General features: G+C 39.9%; 2 protein-coding genes across 2 annotated transcripts in view; both read left to right on the top strand.

The window, feature by feature from the left end:
• Positions 1–7,584: 7,584 nt before the first annotated feature.
• Positions 7,585–9,458, top strand: LOC310941176 (dynein axonemal light chain 4; the record flags this gene model as incomplete). Its single annotated transcript, XM_083906299.1, has 4 exons — positions 7,585–7,633; positions 8,093–8,169; positions 9,036–9,119; positions 9,294–9,458. Exons 2-4 carry the CDS (start codon positions 8,101–8,103, stop codon positions 9,456–9,458), a joined length of 318 nt encoding a protein of 105 aa, XP_083762425.1. The 5' UTR covers positions 7,585–7,633; positions 8,093–8,100.
• Positions 9,459–16,215: 6,757 nt separating this feature from the next.
• The window catches only part of LOC310940611 (extracellular serine/threonine protein kinase FAM20C-like), a gene marked incomplete at its 3' end in the record, with an annotated part of 42,357 nt that continues 39,092 nt past the window's right edge, over positions 16,216–19,480 (top strand). Inside the window, exons 1-3 of the mRNA XM_083905600.1 lie at positions 16,216–16,316; positions 16,596–17,046; positions 18,391–18,566. Coding sequence (XP_083761726.1) covers positions 16,601–17,046; positions 18,391–18,566 — 622 coding nt within the window. The 5' untranslated portion in view covers positions 16,216–16,316; positions 16,596–16,600. The remainder of the gene's footprint in view (positions 16,317–16,595; positions 17,047–18,390; positions 18,567–19,480) is intronic.

Genomic DNA, 19,480 nt, shown 5'->3' with positions numbered 1-19,480 from the left:
GTCTTATAAATGTACAGTATATCGTGTATTGTATCTCTAATGCTAATGTTGTGCCAGTCTGCTCCCCCCACACCTCCCCCCCCCCCGGTTGTGCCGTAGCCCCTTACACAACTCTACAAAGTCGGGTTGCAGCATAAACAAAACCTCAACAAGTTGGATCAAATTGCGACGCATACCTGTGCGCGACCGAGGTCATCTTCGCTGTCGCTAAAGAAACATCCCCCAGTTGGGGGACATCAATTTTCTTTTGGAAAAGTTACCGACTCCAAATACAACTCGACAAACAAGCAAACACATAAGTGCAGCACTGATTCCGTGGCCCTCTCTTATGTACGTATGTGAATTCAACATTTTCCATTTCCTGTTTCAAAAGAAAGCAGCTAATGCTTCACGGTTAGACGGCATGCAGCTAAGTGGGAAGACCTTGGCGTGAGTGAAAGCAATTACACTTTTGTGAAGATATAGCTGCAGAAAAACACTGAGCATAAATAGAGAAAGAGAAATTGTATAGTGCTACAGACATAGACGTAGTCATGTTGGATCTTTTTGAATAAGTCGAGTCTCTAAAGATTTCCACTGCAGAGAAAACAAAAAAACAACAGACTGACTGATGGAGAATCAAGTTACTCAACAACTACACAACGTAATTAAATCCAAACAAAAGAGCCGTGTGTCCCAATACTGAGGCCACTTCCTTTGAAGGTTGTCTTTAAAGTGCTGTACCAGGGTTCTAGCCACGATTTATTTTAGCTAATGGTAATGGCGACCAATTTGGGGGGCTGGTGTGGCTGCTTTTAAACCTGAAAATTGGCCATTCTAAGGGTAACGTTCTTTTTACACCATATATTCTTGATGGGTCATACCCTTTGTATCTTGGCAGTGCGTAACCTTCTTGGAATGTAATGGAAACCGCGCCGCTGCGAAGGATTGGCCAAGCTTGCTAGAGCGGTAATTCTCCGTAGACCAGAACGGTCTAATTTTGGATGAACCTTTATGGGCCGTGTAGATGGTACCCTCCAAAGGATGCATCCCCTGAATTGGGGCACAGCTGTATGTGTCGGCCAGAAATCATAGCATAACGGACCCGATACGCTACCATGCGCTAGCTAGAACCCTGCTGTACCATTTAGTAGACTGACTTCAAATGAGTCCTTCCACCAATAGGTCAATCCTTCTCAATTGAAATCCCTTTTTTGTGGAAAAGACGGCAGCAAATGACCAAGGGACCTTCAGTCTTTCTCAATTATATTGCACACTCTTAGAAATAAGGGTTCCAAAGGGGTCCTTCTACAAGGGCTGAGGTTCTACCTCGAACCATTTGCTTCTGAAAAACCCTTTCCCCAAGAAAGGGTTCTTGGTAACACCAATGGTTCCAGTAAGAACCATTTTGATCCAGGGAACCCTTTGAAACCCCTTTGAATAAAGGGTTTTAAAAGGGTTCTTGGTGGAACCCTCCAAAAGGGTTCTTGGTGGAACCCTCCAAAAGGGTTCCAGGTGGAGATTCTACCTGGAGCCAAAAAAGGTTCTCCTGTGAGGACAAGCTGAAGAACCTTATATGGTTCTACTTAGCACTTTTATTTCTAAGAGCGTATCCGTCATCAAAACAAAGACGTAGCATAAATGGATGACAGAGGAATGTAGCTGCAGAGCCACAGATTGACACTGCACTGTAGCTCTGTTGCTATGGCGACAGCGAAAGGATGGGCCATGCTTGCTTAGAGGGGTAGGAGGGGGGGATTCTCCGTAGACCAGACCAGTCTAATTTTGGATCAACCTTTGTGGGCCGTGTAGGCGGGCGGCGACCTCCAAAGGATGCAGCCCCTGAATTGGGGGCACAGCCGTAAATTAGCTGTATATTAACACGTTTGCTAACATATGTCGTATTGTTTTCTTCGGTTTTGTGTGGGCTCTGCGACATAAATACTTCATCGTTTTTTTGTTTTCGTCACCGTTAGGCGTCGTCTCTGGACAACCTGCCCACTGTGAGGGTCGAGGGTTCGATCCCCACCCCCCCCCCCACCAACAACTACACTGAACCTTGTTAACACTGTGCCGTGAAGTGAACTGTGGTTTTCAATCGCACTCGGTGCTTCTGTATATTATTACCTCAAGACATCAGCACCATAATATGATTACGACCCAATTGTAAAGTGCCTGCCTGGGCTGACGTGGGCCCCCCGCCACACCCCCCCCCCCTCTACTTTCTGCCCTTTCAAAAAAAGAAAAGAAAGAAAAAGATCAAATGTTTTAATGTTTTCTTCTTCATCTTCTCTTTCATCGCTCTGTCACTTTCTCTCTTGCTTTTTCTTGGTCGTTGAAGACTTGGACACAACAAGTTTTTGCACTCGTCCTTATTTGCATCCTAATGGATTTTATGATATTGTGAAATAGGTGGATCAAAAAAAATATTATAATAATAATAAAGTGGTTATGACAACATCAATGTCTTCCCCTCGGTTTATTGAATGACCACCTGACACCTCAACTAATACAATAAGGCGATTATTCATCAGAGAAGCACCATGTTTGAGGCGGACATAATGGTTTACTCATAGATTTAACTGAGAATGTGTTGATTCGTGACCATTGATCTGCCCACACACACACACACACACACGCGCACACACACAGACACACACACACACACACTGTGATCTTCTGTATAACCCTCCACGGATGACTTTCTTATGATTGTATGATGATGATGATGATGATGATGATGATGATGTTTGATTCAATTCCCAAATCTTCCTCCACAACTAAAGCGATTACTGATTAGCCAAAACGCCAAAAAGCTGTTTTGTATATTTATTTGCATAATAAAAAAAAAAAAAAAAATAGAAGCAAGAAATGAATGTTAAGAATTTAAAACTAACTCATCTTAAAAACAAAAAATCAAAACTAAATGTTTTAATCTTTGATTAGCATTAGTGTAGCTAGCTGTTGTGACCAGGCAGGCAGCGGCTCATCAGCAGCAGCTGCGCTGTCTGGGGCAGGGAAGTGGGAGTGAAGAGGCTGGGTTAACTTGGACGTTTCCAAAGGTAAGCTAGCAAGGCTACGATCAGCATTAGCGTAGGGCTTACATAACACTGGCATGGCTGACAGTCGCAAAAGCTAGCTACGCTAATGCTAATGGAAAAAAATATTTAAAAAATGTGGTTTGCCTGATGAGGTTGCACAGTTTTTGTATTGTGTTAGCCCTACGCTAATGCTAATCGTAGCCCCGCTAGCTTACCTTTGGAAACGGTGGTTCGCCAAGTTAGCCCAGCCTCTTCACTCCCACCTCCCTGCTACAGACAGCGCAGCTGCTGCTGATGAGCCGCTGCTTGCATGGTCACAACAGCTAGCTATGCTAATGCTAATGGCAATTTTTAAAAATTGCATTGTGCTTAATGAGGTTGCACAGTGTTTGTGTATTATGTTAGCCCTACGCTAATGCTAATCGTAGCCCCGCTAGCTTACCTTCTCGCCAAGTTAGCCCAGCCTCTTCACTCCCACCTCCCTGCTCTAGACAGCGCAGCTGCTGCTGATGAGCCCCTGCCTGCATGGTCACAACAGCTAGCTACGCTAATGCTAATGCTAAAGGAACATTTAAAAAAATTGCGTTTAAACTGATGTAACCTGTGAGCACTGTTATGTCAAACAATCAGTCTGTCGGTGAGTCATCAATCCACCAGTTAGTTGGATAATCACCAGGTTCATTCTCTCCGTGTCGACGTCTCTCGTCTGTCACAGCTTGTTAGCTGAGTCACATGACCTCCTCCTCCTCCTCCTCCTCCTCCTCCTCCTACTCGACAACACTCCACTTCCTCTGCTGCTAAATTATAGATAGACCTTAATTACTTCTCCCCGAGGCTGGCAGACATTATACACAACATCCTTGTTGTGACCCACCGCCATCACAGTCACAACTACCTCATCTCAAACGATGCTATTTCTACAATAAAATTGCTCCTTTTCATTTTGTTTTTTGCGTATTTCCACATCCCGAGACGCCGACACAGTCAAGTGTGTGACTTTCCCGCTTTATTATCGGTGCTTTTCTTCATCAATAAGTGAAACGCAGCAGACTTTTTCATTCAGAGCTCGCCTGGCGCTATATTTACCGCCAGAAAACCGCTCCCTCCGTCACGATGAGTGCTCTCCTGAAGGTGTTTATTCCTCCTCCACCTCCCTTTCATACCTCCCTTCATTGTGGTTTTGACGCTCGCGTTTCTGCTAAACTGTCGCTGCCCTCTGGTGCTTTTCACCAGGGTATTTCACGTTCTCTCGCTTAGAATATTAATATAATATTTCCTTTTTTTTGTCAAAAATACCTTCATATAACAAACTGAACTCACCAACAACAACAGTGCAGACAAAATATTTGCATTAAAACATATATTTTGCAGACTGCAAATCGTGTTTATGTTTTGAAATCGTGTTTTGGCGTCATGTGGCGCCACCTACCGCCGTCTACCAAGTCTCAGCTGCCGAGCAACCACGGGTTGCCAGTTACGTCGGAAAAGTAAAACCTAAAAGACCTCGGTATTTAGATTTTGAGTGTAGTAACTGTTTTTGGCCACATTCTTACATATGGCGCCTTTAATGTGTAAAAATAAACAAACAAAAAAACATTACAAAGCAACAATTTTAATCAGTGCTGGGCGCGAAGCCTGAACCTTCCTACAACATCGGCAGGGAGTCGGCTCCCCCCGATACCTACAGTGGACAAAGAGGTGTGAAAACACCGCCTAGAAAGGAAGACTCTTTGTCCATTGGGGGGGATGCGAAAGGGGATTTGCTCAGGTATACATGTGGAGGGCTCACGATCCTATGTATCCCTATATCCAACACACAGAGGGCAACGAAACGAGATAACAAGACGTTTCCCCCCCGCGATGCTTCCTGATGGCATCAAATTGGGTTATCAAAAGGCGGAAATCAAATTCGGCGCCTCTTAATCCAGTCGAGTGGATCCTCACAGTACAGTATTTGCTGGCTCCGCTTCCCTTTTGTCGAATTGCCACGGAAATCTATCACGATTAATTTTTTCTCCGCAGAGTTTCATTAACACCAGTTATGTGGGTATGTGCGGCAGTTTTTTTTTTTTCATTATTGGATGAATTTGATTGGATTTTAAAAGGTCAAAAACTAATGAAAACGCCATTTTCAAAGGTCTGCTGTTTGACGGATCTATAACTCAATATCATTCAGTTTAAAACAACACAAAGGAGTTGGCGCCAAGTATATACTGTACTGAACGAATACACTGTATAACGAGGCTATTCAACTTAAGGCCCGGGGGCCCAGATCAGGCCCTTCAAGCACTTTGGGCCGGCCCGCGGCCCATTAACCCATAAATTATGAATGTATTATTTAAAAAAAACCTTTGAGCTAATAGATAGATAGATAGATAGATAGATAGATAGATAGATAGATAGATAGATAGATAGATAGATAACTTTACGCTAACTGATAGATAACTTTAAGCTAACTGATAGATAACTTTAAGCTAACTGATAGATAACTTTAAGCTAACTGATAGATAACTTTAAGCTAACATATAGATAGATAGATAGATAGATAGATAGATAGATAGATAGATAGATAGATAGATAGATAGATAGATAGATAGATAGATAGATAGATAGATAGATAACTTTAAGCTAACAGATAGACAGATAGATAGATACATTTAAGCTAACGCATAGATAACTTCAAACTAACAGATAGACAGATAGATAGATACATTTAAGCTAACGCATAGATAACTTCAAACTAACAGATAGACAGATAGATAAATACATTAAAGCTAACGGATAGATAACTTTAAGCTAACAGATAGATCATTTTAAGCTAACGGATAGATAGATAGATAGATAGATAGATAGATAGATAGATAGATAGATAGATAGATAGATAGATAGATAGATAGATAGATAGATAGATAGATAGATAGATAGATAGATAGATAGATAGATAGATAGATAGCTTTAAGATAGATAGATAGATAGATAGATAGATAGATAGATAGATAGATAGATAGATAGATAGATAGATAGATAGATAGATAGATAGATAGTAACTTTTAGCTAGCAGATAGATAAGGTTAAGCTAACAGATAGATAGATAGTTACTTACCTTTTTAGCACAAAACTAGCAGCTATTTCAATAAATAAGTGCTATAATAAGTACTATAATTTTGTATCTATTTGTATCCGTTTACTGTACATGCAACAACTCTTTAACTGATATTGTCCCTCAAACTGCGTCAACTCGGCTGATCAGAATCAACGCCGAGGAAGTTAGACTTTAAACGAGGAAGTGTCTGCCTCTCCTGACCGTTAAAATACACTTAGAGAGACAGAAGGAGAGCAGGATAATCGTCTCTCTCCAGGGATTGATTGACAATCCCGTCTAATCCAGAGACACAGCAGTGATTGTGTCAGCCCACGTTAATCCAGATGTTATTCCAGCGTGCGTTACAGACTGTCAATTCTAGGTCAGGACTCTCCACCTGGGGGATTCCTCCCAGATGCTTTCAGCTGAATGTGGGTCAGAGACGGTGAGACGGCCAATTAGGACGACACACACAAGTTCCACTGGCACAGAAAACAAGCCCAGAATACCTCACTCCTCTGAGGCGCCGATTGTAAAGTTGCGCTTGCTAAAATAAACAGCAACTTTTTTGCCACATTTAGCAAAAAAAAACTTTTTTTTTTAATGTTAGTCTTGACCAGATTTACAGCAATATTTGTGAATTTTGTGCAAAAATGTTGTGCTAAAATATAATTTCAACGTTTAATCTGAATAAAAAAATCTAAATCTAAATGTTAAATGTTAAATATAAATGTTAAATCTAAATCTTTTGTTTGAAACTAGATAACTTTAAGCTAACAGATTGATAACTTTAAGCTAACAAATAGATAGATAGATAGATAGATAGATAGATAGATAGATAGATAGATAGATAGATAGATAGATAGATAGATAGATAGATAGATAGATAGATAGATAGATAGACAACTTTAAGCTAACAGATAGATAGATACTTTAAGCTAACAGATAGATAGATAGATAGATAGATAGATAGATAGATAGATAGATAGATAGATAGATAGATAGATAGATAGATAGATAACTTTAAGCTAACTGATAGATAACTTTAAGCTAACTGATAGATAGATAGATAGATAGATAGATAGATAGATAGATAGATAGATAGATAGATAGATAGATAGATAGATAGATAGATAGATAGATAGATAGATAGATAGATAGATAGATAGATAGCAGCCTCACTAAGATTAATATCTATCTATATAATTAATATAGAAGTGTGTGTGTGCTGTTTCTATTTCATGAGATACTAAGTCATCATTGCGAGATATAGTATGCTATAATATTCTGCGATACTACGTCATAATAATGAGATATGGGGGAAAAAACCCATTAAATACACGTTTAAGTGAAAAGGGGGCGGTCTACAACCACATGTCTCTTTAACTTGATCGACAGCCTCTGAACCAATAGGAACGGCGTGAGGTAATGGTGGGCGGGGCTTCGGCGAACAGAACTCTGTTGTTTAAAATGTCTCCTTAACAACCGGACTGGGGACAAACGGGAGAAGTTTTCGCAGGACAGACGCCTCGTAAGTAGCACTGACAGTCCGTGTACACTCAGCGACGGCGGAAAACACGCTTCGACGCTGCGTCGGTGGACTTGCGGAGCAAATTGAGTCCGATTTCGGGCAGAAAACACACCGAACCGGTAGCATCAGCTGTTTGCTGCCGAGGTAGCTAGGCTCATTAGCTAGCTAGCAAAACATGCTGAATGAGTGAAAGTTACGCACATTAAAGCCCAGTGAAGTTCACAGAGCAGCCTTAATGTGTGTGTTATGTGTGTATTGTCTGAAGGAGGAATGGTTTTCTCGCGAAGAAGAAGGTCCGGCATTGGCATGCGAGCTTCAGCAAGCTAGTAACTCGGCTAAGTGGTGTTAGCTAACCTCGTCTCCTGGTGTTGTTAGTTACAGACGTGGACGCTCCTTGACCGTAACGGAGGAGATAGAGCTGGGTACGTTTCTCTGGATAACATGGCATTTATTCTGCAGGGGTCGGAATGGCTGGGACTGGCGAGGGGAAGAAGGAAGAGGACTACAAGAGACTGCACAGCTTCCCTCTCATCAGGGTAGGACGAAATAAATGATAACATGTCGTTTAAATGCCTCAAATGTGAGGAAGCTGCTGTTTAAGATGATGTGACTGACTCATTGTGTCAATAATAAGATGATCTGTACTGTCTGTACACAGAAAAGGGATCGGAAACTACAAAGTGCATCAGATTACAAACAAAACATTGTATTATTTATGAGCACGTGTCCTATTTTTTTTTTGTAAAAGCTAACTTTCCATCCATCAATAAAGTTGTACAGTTAGCTTAACAGAGGAGAAAGTGGTAAAGTCCGGTTTAAAGGCGCCATATGTGAGAATGTGGCCAAAAACGGTTACTACATCCAAATTCAAAATACCGAGGTCTTTTAGGTTTCGTTGTCGTCGACGTAACTGGCAACCCGTGGTTGCTCGGCAGCTGAGACTCTACTGACTGCAATGATTGGTAGACGGCGGTAGGTGGCGCCACATGCCGAAACTTGATTTCAAAACATAAACATGATTTGCAGTCTGCAAAAGATTTTTTTTAATGCAAATATTTTGTCTGTACTGTTGTTGTTGGTGAGTTCAGTTTGTTATATGAACATTATTCCTGAGTCTCTGTGACATATTAGGAGGATTTTATGGCTATAGTTGCTTTAGATTTATTACATAATGCACCTTTAATATTGTGGCTGCTTGGTTTATTAGTGCTCTCAAATCTAAGATGAAGATTTTTAAGGGTAGAGCTGCACAATATTGCCACCTTTTTTCCACGATTTCTTAAAAAAATCAACAGCTGTCCGGCAAAAAAAAAAAAACAAGACATACTTTTTTCATTTTTACGGATTTCCTTCAGCGCAGCGGGGAATTCTGCCCGAGCCTAACCATCTGTGTGGTTCTCAGCACACAGACATGCCCGAAGAGATGAGGGTCGAGACCATGGAGCTGTGTGTCACGGCCTGTGAGAAGTTTGCCACCAACAATGAGGTGAGCGTAACTGGAGCGGAAGATCTGTGTTACCGCCGCGTTGTCGTCTACCGTTGTGGCTTCTCGTCATTATGTACTAAATCGCGCTCTTTTGTGCAGGTTTTTGTGTCAGGAATCTGAACTTTGCGAGTCTGGTCTGCTTCTTTCAGCGTTTTCTTTTTTTGTTCTCTCCAGAGTGCAGCCAAAATGATCAAAGAGTCCATGGACAAGAAGTTCGGCAGCTCGTGGCACGTCGTGATCGGCGAAGGCTTCGGTTTCGAGGTCACGCACGAAGTGAAGAACCTGCTCTACATGTTCTTCGGCGGGAGCCTGGCCGTGTGCGTGTGGAAGTGTTCGTAGCACCTCCTCGCCGATCACCGTCCGTCCGTCAAATCCGTCCGTCCTCCCCTGCACCGCCGCTAGGACTGAACCACATGCTGGTCACGCTCGTGTTTTTTTTTTTTTTTGCGGCAGGTCACTTTATTATTCACTCACCACCACGAGCCTTTGTGGCAAATAATAAACCCATCATTTCCAGATCGCGTACATACAGTGGGCAGGGAAAACACAAAAACTTGAAAGGGAATTTTGAGAGTGGCAGTTACTTAGGTATTAACACAGCTTCCTACCTTTTTTTTTTAAATATATATATATATATATATATATATATATATATACACTACCGTTCAAAAGTTTGGGCTCACCTATACAATTTTTGTTGTGTTTTCCGTTAAAAGTCAGACTTTTATTCATCAAGATGAATAGAAAATATAGTCAAGACATTGACGAGATTAGAAATAATGATTTATACTGAGTGTTTTCAGCTGTGCTAGCATCATAGCATGAGGGTTTTCTAATCGTCCAATAGCCTTCTAGCACGATTAGCAAACAATGTACCATTAGAACAGTGGAAATGGGCCTCTATACTACTATGTACATATTCCATTAAAAACCAGACGTTTGCAGCTAAAATACTCGTTTACCACATTAACAATGTATAGAGTGATTCATTTAATGTTAGATTCATTAAAAAACAGTGCTTTTCCTTCGAAAATAAGGACATTTCTAAGTGACCTCAAACTTTTGAACGGCCGCGTACGTCACTTTGCTTTTTTTCCTTCGCAGCTTTGACCGATCGTCGTCAACGTTTGTGAGCCAGCGCGTCCAAATTTTTACAAACAATAACAATCCAACCAGGGTCTCCAAAGTCCTTTATCCCTCGCGGTTGCGTTCACGCCAAACACGACGCGGACGATAACATTTCCGAAGTGGGATTAAACGAGGAAAAAAAACGGCGGACCAAAAAAGAGAGGAACCATAACCCTGGTAAATATATGTGCGTATATTGTCGTCCGTTTGGTTGTCGGGCTGATGGTTAGCGCTAGCGTTAGCTCCAGGCGCGTGGTAGCTAACGGTTTAACGAGAGCGAATGCTCGAGTGTTTGGTGTGAACGCGCCACCATTCCTCTTCAGGGAGCGTGTGTGTATGCGCGTGTGTGTGTGTGTGTTTATATTGTTTGTGTGTGCTGGACACACACAGTGTTTGTTTGGGGAAACTCGTCCGTCACCTCCCTTTGGAATTCCGCGTCACCCGTTAACTTCGTCCGTCGACATTCCACACTCTCTCGGTCACTCTCTCTCTCTCAAGTTGTGCTAGTCTTTTAATAAAATTCGTAAATATTTTTTATGTGTACATAGTTTGATGAACTTGAAGAACTTGTTTTTAAAGACCAGCGTCGTCTTCTTACGAAAAAAAAAAACGAAACAACACTTTTGATCTCCACGTTGAAGGTGTTTGGAATAATCCCACACGGTATCACCCCTGCGGAGTGATATTAGCAATGTGATTGTTTTCATGGTGTTAATGATCCAGCGCAGTGGACCATTATGTGTGAACTGACCTGATTGTACAATAAACTCTGAAATGTGATGAAATGGGAACCTGGGATTGTCACTCGTGTTCTTCAAAAACTGGGGTTTTTTTCGGCGGCAAATGGGTTTTATACGACTCCCCGTGGGGGGAAAGTAATCGCCGCGGAGGTTGAGGGGATTTCTGGTGAGTTGAGAGGAAATTGGAATGAGTAACACAACTGCATCATGTCAGTCGGTTAATGTCGTTATGTTGTCATTAGTGTGTACGAGTCGGATGACACGTTTGTTTTGAGAATCACTCAGTCTTGAATGTCCATATCTGTATGTAAAGAAAAGGCTGTCACGTCTGCAAAGAAAGTACATCTATCTATCTATCTATCTATCTATCTATCTATCTATCTATCTATCTATCTATCTATCTATCTATCTATCTATCTATCTATCTATCTATCTATCTATCTATCTATCTATCTATCTATCTATCTATCTATCTATCTATCTCTCTGTCTATCTATCTGTCTATCTATCTGTCTATCTATCTGTCTGTCTGTCTGTCTCTTAGCTTAAAGTTATCTATTTATCTGTTAGCTTAAAGTTATCTATCTGTTAGCTTAATGTTATCTATCTGTTAGCTTAATGTTATCTATCTATCTGTTAGCTTAAAGTTATCTATCTGTTAGCTTAATGTTATCTATCAATCTGTTAGCTTAAAGTTATCTATCTGTTAGCTAAAGCTATCTATCTGTTAGCTTAATGTTATCTATCTATCTATCTGTTACCTTACTGAATCTATCTATCTGTTAGCTTAACATTATCTATCTGTTAGCTTAACGTTATCTATCTATCTGTTAGCTTAAATCTATCTGTAAGCTTAACGTTATCTATCTATCTATCTGTTAGCTTAAATCTATCTATCTATCTATCTATCTATCTATCTATCTATCTATCTATCTATCTATCTATCTATCTATCTATCTATCTATCTATCTATCTATCTATCTGTTAGCTTAACATTATCTATCTGTTAGCTTAAAGTTTTCTATCTGTCCGTTAGTGTAAATGTATCCATCTATCTGTTAGCATTCATGCTATATGAGCGAATAGCCAATGCCAAATTGTAGCGCAACCCTAAGCAAACAAGGAAATTACTTTAACGTTGGATGTTACAACTTCTTATTAATCATATTCTTGTCAACGTGTAATTTCACGACCAACCAAAGAAAAGGCAGACGTGACGGCCTTAATTTTAATTTTTAATTTAACTCACAATTAAATCCCGGAAAACATCGATTAAATCCCGTCTTCTGTTTGTTAAAGAAGCAAAGAACAGGGAAAACAAATAACACAGTATAAGATCCACTTACCGTTCGTATTTCTGGGTAATTTATTCCAGTGCGGTAATGTAATCCGTGGCAAATTAAAACATAATTGTGTTTAAATTATAATTTAATCATAATTTTAAAAAAAATTAATTATGTTTGCTTGGGGATCGAGGTTATACACACTCAATTCCCTTTGTACTTAACAGTATCTCTAGTAAATGTGTGTTTTACTTGTATATTCTCCATTTCATTCAGAAAAAAACTATCATTTATCATTCAAAATGTCCCTTTTGTACCATATTATCAGTGCAGTGCATGAGTCATCCTCCACCGCCGCTATTGACACAGCGGCTAAATCTGGCAGCTTCATTCAGAACATTTGAGTAACCAAACACTGCGATGACCTCGCACAGAGTCCGTGTGTGCGCCCTTCTGTTCTGCTTTGTCGTTGTTCCAGTGTGTGTGTGTGTGTGTGTGGATCCATCACGAGAAACTGATCTTATTTTTGTTTGTTCCATTGCTTTTGGCTGTCTGCATATTTGATTTGGCAGAGATTTTATTGCCTTTCCCGATGCAACCCCTCACATTTATTACATTGGATGCGTCCAATTAACCCAATCAATGGTTGGAGATCTGAAGACTGGGTACGTTATCTATCTATCTATCTATCTATCTATCTATCTATCTATCTATCTATCTATCTATCTATCTATCTATCTATCTATCTATCTATCTATCTATCTATCTATCTATCTATCTATCTATCTATCTATCTATCTATCTATCTATCTATCTATCTATCTATCTATCTATCTATCTATCTGTTAGCTTAAAGTTATCTATCCATCTGTTAGCTTAAAGTTGTCTATCTATCTGTTAGCTTAAATTTATCTATCCATCTGTTAGCTTAAATCTATCTATCTATCTATCTATCTATCTATCTATCTATCTATCTATCTATCTATCTATCTATCTATCTATCTATCTATCTATCTATCTATCTATCTATCTATCTGCTATCTGTTAGCTTAATGTTATCTATCTATCTATCTATCTATCTATCTATATGTTAGCTTAAAGTTATCAATCTATCTGTTAGCTTGAAGTTATCTATCCATCTGTTAGCTTAAAGTTGTCTATCCATCTTTAAAGCCAAGTTCAATTTCAAGTTCTTCATTTCTGCAAAATCAGAATTCTGACTTTAAAACTTAAAAATTAAGACTAACAATTCTGAGTTTGAACTCCGAATTCTTACTTTATTCTCAGAATTCTGACTTTATATAGTTTAAAGTCAGAATTTTAAGTTAAAAGTCAGACTTTCATTAAATTGACACGATGCGAGCGGTTTATTAGGTATTTATTTCTCGTTGTCGGAGTAAGACTGTAGTGCCTTAGCAGTTCTACATCTACGTTGCAAGTCCAGTCCAGTGACCAAATCCAGTTGCTGGAGGAGACATTCTATTTGTATTATATATATATATATATATATATATATATTTATTTATTTTAAATAGTAGCTTGAGGAAACAGAGACTTAGAGAGCGGTGAAGCCACAGAAGTGAGACAAAGAAACAGTGACAGAGGACGAGAGGGGTGGATGCATTTTTCATCTCAGCGATGCCCGATAGGCTTTTTTTAAAATTGAGAAATGAGAAACTCAATCAAATATTAATTACCGTGTGTGTGTGTGCGTGTGTGTGTGTGTGTGTGTGTGTGTGTGTGTGTGTGTGTGTGTGTGTGTGTGTGTGTGTGTGTGTGTGTGTGTGTGTGTGTGTGTGTGTGTGTGTGTGTGTGTGGGGCGGCTCCCATTTTCCACCATCAGCAGCTGTTTTCAGATCATCTGACTGAAATAAAAGGATAGGTCGTGTTTTTTTTGGAGGGGAAATGGAGCAGAGAGGATAAAAGATGAGTGCTGTGTGTGTGTGTGTGTGTGTGTGTGTGTGTGTGTGTGTGTGTGTGTGTGTGTGTGTGTGTGTGAAACAGCTTGTTTATAATACATCACAGACATGGGGCAGAGACAGAAATAGTGCATTTGACAAAAGCAAAGGCACTTATTAAATTGTAAAAAAAAGGCCCAGGAGGAGGCAGTTATGGGGTTGAAAGTGTCACTGCTTCCATTTGGTGCCTGAATATTTCCACTTGGCTGAAAATATACCCTTAATATATCTGGTTTTTTTAAAGTTTGTTGGTTAAAGTCAGCCGTGTTCGCCTCCCTTTCTTGCGTCCCAGTATCTGTTTTTCGGGGTCACAGAATATGCGGTGAACTCTCTGATTGGATACGAACCTTGAAAAACGGCCTATAATGTGAAGCACATTCGCAGGATTCCTCCTCTTCCTCGGTGTACAATCGAGAAGCGTTTGAGGCATACCGTCATTTTAATTTAAGAAGTCATGAAGCAGCGCTCGGTCCTTTCTGAATGCCACCAGTTCTTGGCCGTAAATGAAAACGCTGGACTTTCGAATTGGAGGGGAAAAAGGTTTGCACTAAGTTAGCTTGAAGTTTTCTGTCTGTTAGCTTAAAGTTATCTATCTATGTTAGCTCAAAGTTGTCTATCTATATGTCAGCTTAAAGTTGTCTATCTATATGTTAGCTTAAAGTTGTCTATATGTTAGCTTAAAGTTATCTATCTATCTGTTAGCTTAAAGTTGTCTATCTATATGTTAGCTTAAAGTTATCTATCTATATGTTAGCTTAAAGTTATCTATTTATATGTTAGCTTAAAGTTGTCTATATGTTAGCTTAAAGTTATCTATCTATATGTTAGCTTAACGTTAAATATCTTTATGTTAACTTAAATCTATCTATCTAAGAAAAGGGTCCTAAAGAGTCTGCAAATACAAGTATGCACACACACACAGAGACTTTAAAGGAGCACATACTTCACAGAAACAGTGTATCCTGCAGGACGCACCAGGAGGTCTGAGGTGTCTGAATCAAAGCGATCGCAAACACACTCAGAATATGAAACGTGTGTCTCACCTCCACTACCTGCTTCTGCCTCATAAAAACCCTCAATATTCAGCATGAAATATGACGTGATAGCTGTTTGGTAGCAGCTGCAGATACGGAGCCAATAAAGGACAACAACAAATATGTATCCAATAACGTCCGTCCCTCTGTTCCATCCGTCTGGTATTTGCATAACTGTCATAACAGTTTCACCCCAACGCAGAAGTGATATATTTTGAATGTCTACTGTAATATGACTGGATGGACAGTTAGACGTGGACAAAATTCTAAGTGTGCAGACAGACAGACAGACAGAGGCAGATGAACTTTATCAGAGATGATACCCAACAACACATTGATCCATGTCCGGATCACGTTGACCTGGCAACGCTCCCAAACCTGAGGGACAGGAAAGTCCAACTGTCATCTGGACGCCGAGCAGAGAGTTTGTGTCACATTTCACCGGGAAGCAAACGACAGCCAAACGGGAGCAATTCAATTGGAAGGAATCCTTGTTGTGAGTCACTTTGTTGTTGTTGTTGTGTTTACTTAAAACTAAACTAATCTATCTATCTGTTAGCTTAAAGTTGTCTATCTATATATTAGCTTAAAGTTGTCTATATGTTAGCTTAAAGTTATCTATGTATCTGTTAGCTTAAAGTTGTCTATCTATATGTTAGCTTAAAGCTATCTATCTATCTGTTTGCTTAAAGTTATTTATGTATCTGTTAGCTTAAAGTTGTCTATCTATATGTTAGCTTAAAACTATCTATCTATCTGTTAGCTTAAAGTTGTCTATTTATATGCTAGCTTAACGTTGTCTATATATATGTTAGCTTAAAGTTGTCTATCTGTATGTTAGCTTAAAGCTATCTATCTATCTGTTAGCTTAAAGCTATCTATCTATCTGTTAGCTTAAAGTTATCTATGTATCTGTTAGCTTAAAGTTGTCTATCTATATGTTAGCTTAAATCTATCTATCCATCCATCCATCCGAGCAGAGAGTTTCTGTCACATTTCCCCGGGACGCAAACGACAGCCAACGGGAGCGATTAAATTGGAAGGAATCCTTGTTGTGAGTCACTTTTTTGTTGTTGTTGTTGTTGTTGTCTTTACTTTGACAGTGACTTTAGTTAAAGTCTAATGAGAATGTGAGCAGAGTGATCTAAGGCTGAACATAAAAGAACATTAACTCCCTTACGGCCATTATTTCACCATCATTTATCTTGGTGTTATTTCTTTTTTAATCACTCTCCACCGTGTGTCTTTGTTTCTCTTCTGTCCTCCTAACGATGCATTTCCCTGCCTTCTCTTCTTCTGCTATGCTCCCACCTCTCGTGACCTCCTGTCTCAGCGGGGATGATTCTGCGTATGCGCCGTCGCTACAGGACAATCTGTCTGTCCTTGGCCTTCGTCACCGTTTCCCTCCACCTCTTCCTGGCGCTGCTCTCTCTTTCCATTTACCACCAGCCGTGTGACCCCCCGCCGCCGGCCAAGACGCCCGCGGCGACTGACCCGGCGCGCACCGGCTTCACCTCGGCGGGGATCGGGGGTTTAGCCGAGCCTCCAGCTGATGCTTCCGATACGGATGCCAATAAGGAGGCCAAAGGTCGCACGCGAACGGCTCCTCCGTCTTCCATCGCCATCGACGCCGGCGTCGAGCCTTTGGAGTCTGGGTTGAAGAAACTGGAGGCGCTGTTTGACCATCCTCTGTACAATATGCCCCGCCCCCCTGTCCCTGAAGAGGACATGCTGCTGAAAGTGAAGTCAAAGGTCAAAGCCGCTCAGGAGAGCTCGCAGATGTGGTGTGTATTATACTCTATACCTGTTTCAGCATCCTGCAGGTGCTATAAGTGATCTATCTATCTATCTATCTATCTATCTATCTATCTATCTATCTATCTATCTATCTATCTATCTATCTATCTATCTATCTATCTATCTATCTATCTATCTATCTATCTATCTATCTATCTATCAGCTTAAAGTTATCTATCTGCTAGCTTAAAGTTATCTATATATCCATTTATCTATCTGCTAGCTTAAATATAGCTATCTGCTAGCTTAAATCTATCTATCTATCTATCTATCTATCTATCTATCTATCTATCTATCTATCTATCTATCTATCTATCTATCTATCTATCTATCTATCTATCTATCTATCTATCTATCTATCTGCTAGCTTAAAGTTATCTGCTAGCTTAAAGTTATCTATCTATCTGCTAGCTTGGAGTTATTTATCTATCTATCTATCTATCTATCTATCTATCTATCTATCTATCTATCTATCTATCTATCTGTCTGTCTGTCTGTCTGTCTGTCTGTCTGTCTGTCTGTCTGTCTGTCTGTCTGTCTGTCTGTCTGTCTGTCTGTCTGTCTATCTATCTATCTATCTATCTGCTAGCTTAAAGTTATCTGCTAGCTTAAAGTTATCTATCTATCTGCTAGCTTGGAGTTATCTATCTATCTATCTATCTATCTATCTATCTATCTATCTATCTATCTATCTATCTATCTATCTATCTATCTATCTGTCTGTCTGTCTGTCTGTCTGTCTGTCTGTCTGTCTGTCTGTCTGTCTGTCTGTCTGTCTGTCTATCTATCTATCTATCTGCTAGCTTAAAAGTTCACCAGCGATCGTTACTCCCTCATATCTTGTGTTTTATTACCTTTTCAGGAGCATTTAGAGGTTCATCATCAGAGTTTGAGACTTCTGCGTAAACACACTGATGTAGAAAGTACGACCCACACCTCATATGTTGCCACTGTGCATTTCTGCAAAAACACAGATATATGTGAGCTCAAGTTTCTGGACCAACATCAAAAATGGAGTAGGTACAGTAGATCCCTGCAGACATGAACATCAATGTGCTGCAGTGTTTCAACCGTGTTTTGAGTCTCCAGGCCAAAAAAGGGATCCAGACCAAAGCAAGCGATTGACATAAAGTTTGGTGAGGGGAAGTTTTCGACCAGAACCAGTCATAACATTGTCATGTCAGGGCACCGCTGCACTCGTCAAGAATGTACCAATTACTGAAATTTAATGATGAATAACACGCTGACTCACGCGTTGTGTTACTGACCTCCCACTCTGTCCGTCTCTCACCTCTCTCTCTCACCTCTCTCTCTCTCACCTCTCTCTCCAGGGTGAGTGCGAGTCGAGGAGGCTACGATGATGTGCAGTGGAACGGCAACAGCAGCACTCATCCGCCCTGGCTGCGTCTCCACCTGAGCATCTCCCGCTGGCAGCTCTACGCTCACCGTGACGCCAACGTGGAGGCTCTGACCCGGCAGATCTCCACCAACCGCATCGTTAGTGCAGGTGAGACACACACACACACACACACACACACACACACACACACACACACACACACACACACACACACTAGAGTGGGCCCCTGAGATTGTTAATCCACAGCAATTATGTGAGAACTTCTGCTGTAACACTATGTATAGCTGCTAGCTTAAAGTTACCTATCAATTACTCTTTTAGCTTATCTATCTATCTATCTATCTATCTATCTATCTATCTATCTATCTATCTATCTATCTATCTATCTATCTATCTATCTATCTATCTATCTATCTATCTATCTATCTATTAGCTTAAAGTTTCTATCTATCTATCTATCTATCTATCTATCTATCTATCTATCTATCTATCTATCTATCTATCTATCTATCTATCTATCTATCTATCTATCTATCTATCTATCTATCTGTTAGCTTAAAGTTATCTATCTGCTAGCTTAAAGCTATCTATCTGCTGGCTTTGTTACTATCTATCTTTTTTAAAGCTATCTATCTGCTAGCTTAAATCTATCTATCTATCTATCTATCTATCTATCTATCTATCTATCTATCTATCTATCTATCTATCTATCTATCTATCTATCTATCTATCTATCTATCTATCTATCTATCTATCTATCTATCTGCTAGCTTAAATCAATCAATCTATCTATCTGCTAGCTTAAATCTATCTATTTGCTAGCTATCTGTCTATCATAATATTCAGGATGCAGGATAACCCTAACCCTAACCCTGGGGTTTAGGTTTACTTCACACTTTTTCCACAATTTTATTGAAATACATTTTAATAAATAAGAAAACAATAAAATAAAATGACGACTTAACCATGACTTCTTTCACCTCTTTCACCTTTTTTAAAAGTTGCATAGTTGCAGCACGAATGTGCCGTTTCCATAGCCAGGAGGAACGTGGTCTTGTCTT

The sequence above is a fragment of the Microchirus variegatus genome, assembly GCF_963457635.1.
Source record: "Microchirus variegatus genome assembly, chromosome: 19".
In the NCBI taxonomy this organism is placed as follows: Eukaryota; Metazoa; Chordata; class Actinopteri; order Pleuronectiformes; family Soleidae; genus Microchirus; species Microchirus variegatus.
The sequence above is the reverse complement of the archived record's forward strand: the minus strand, read 5'-3'. Positions and strand labels throughout refer to the sequence as shown.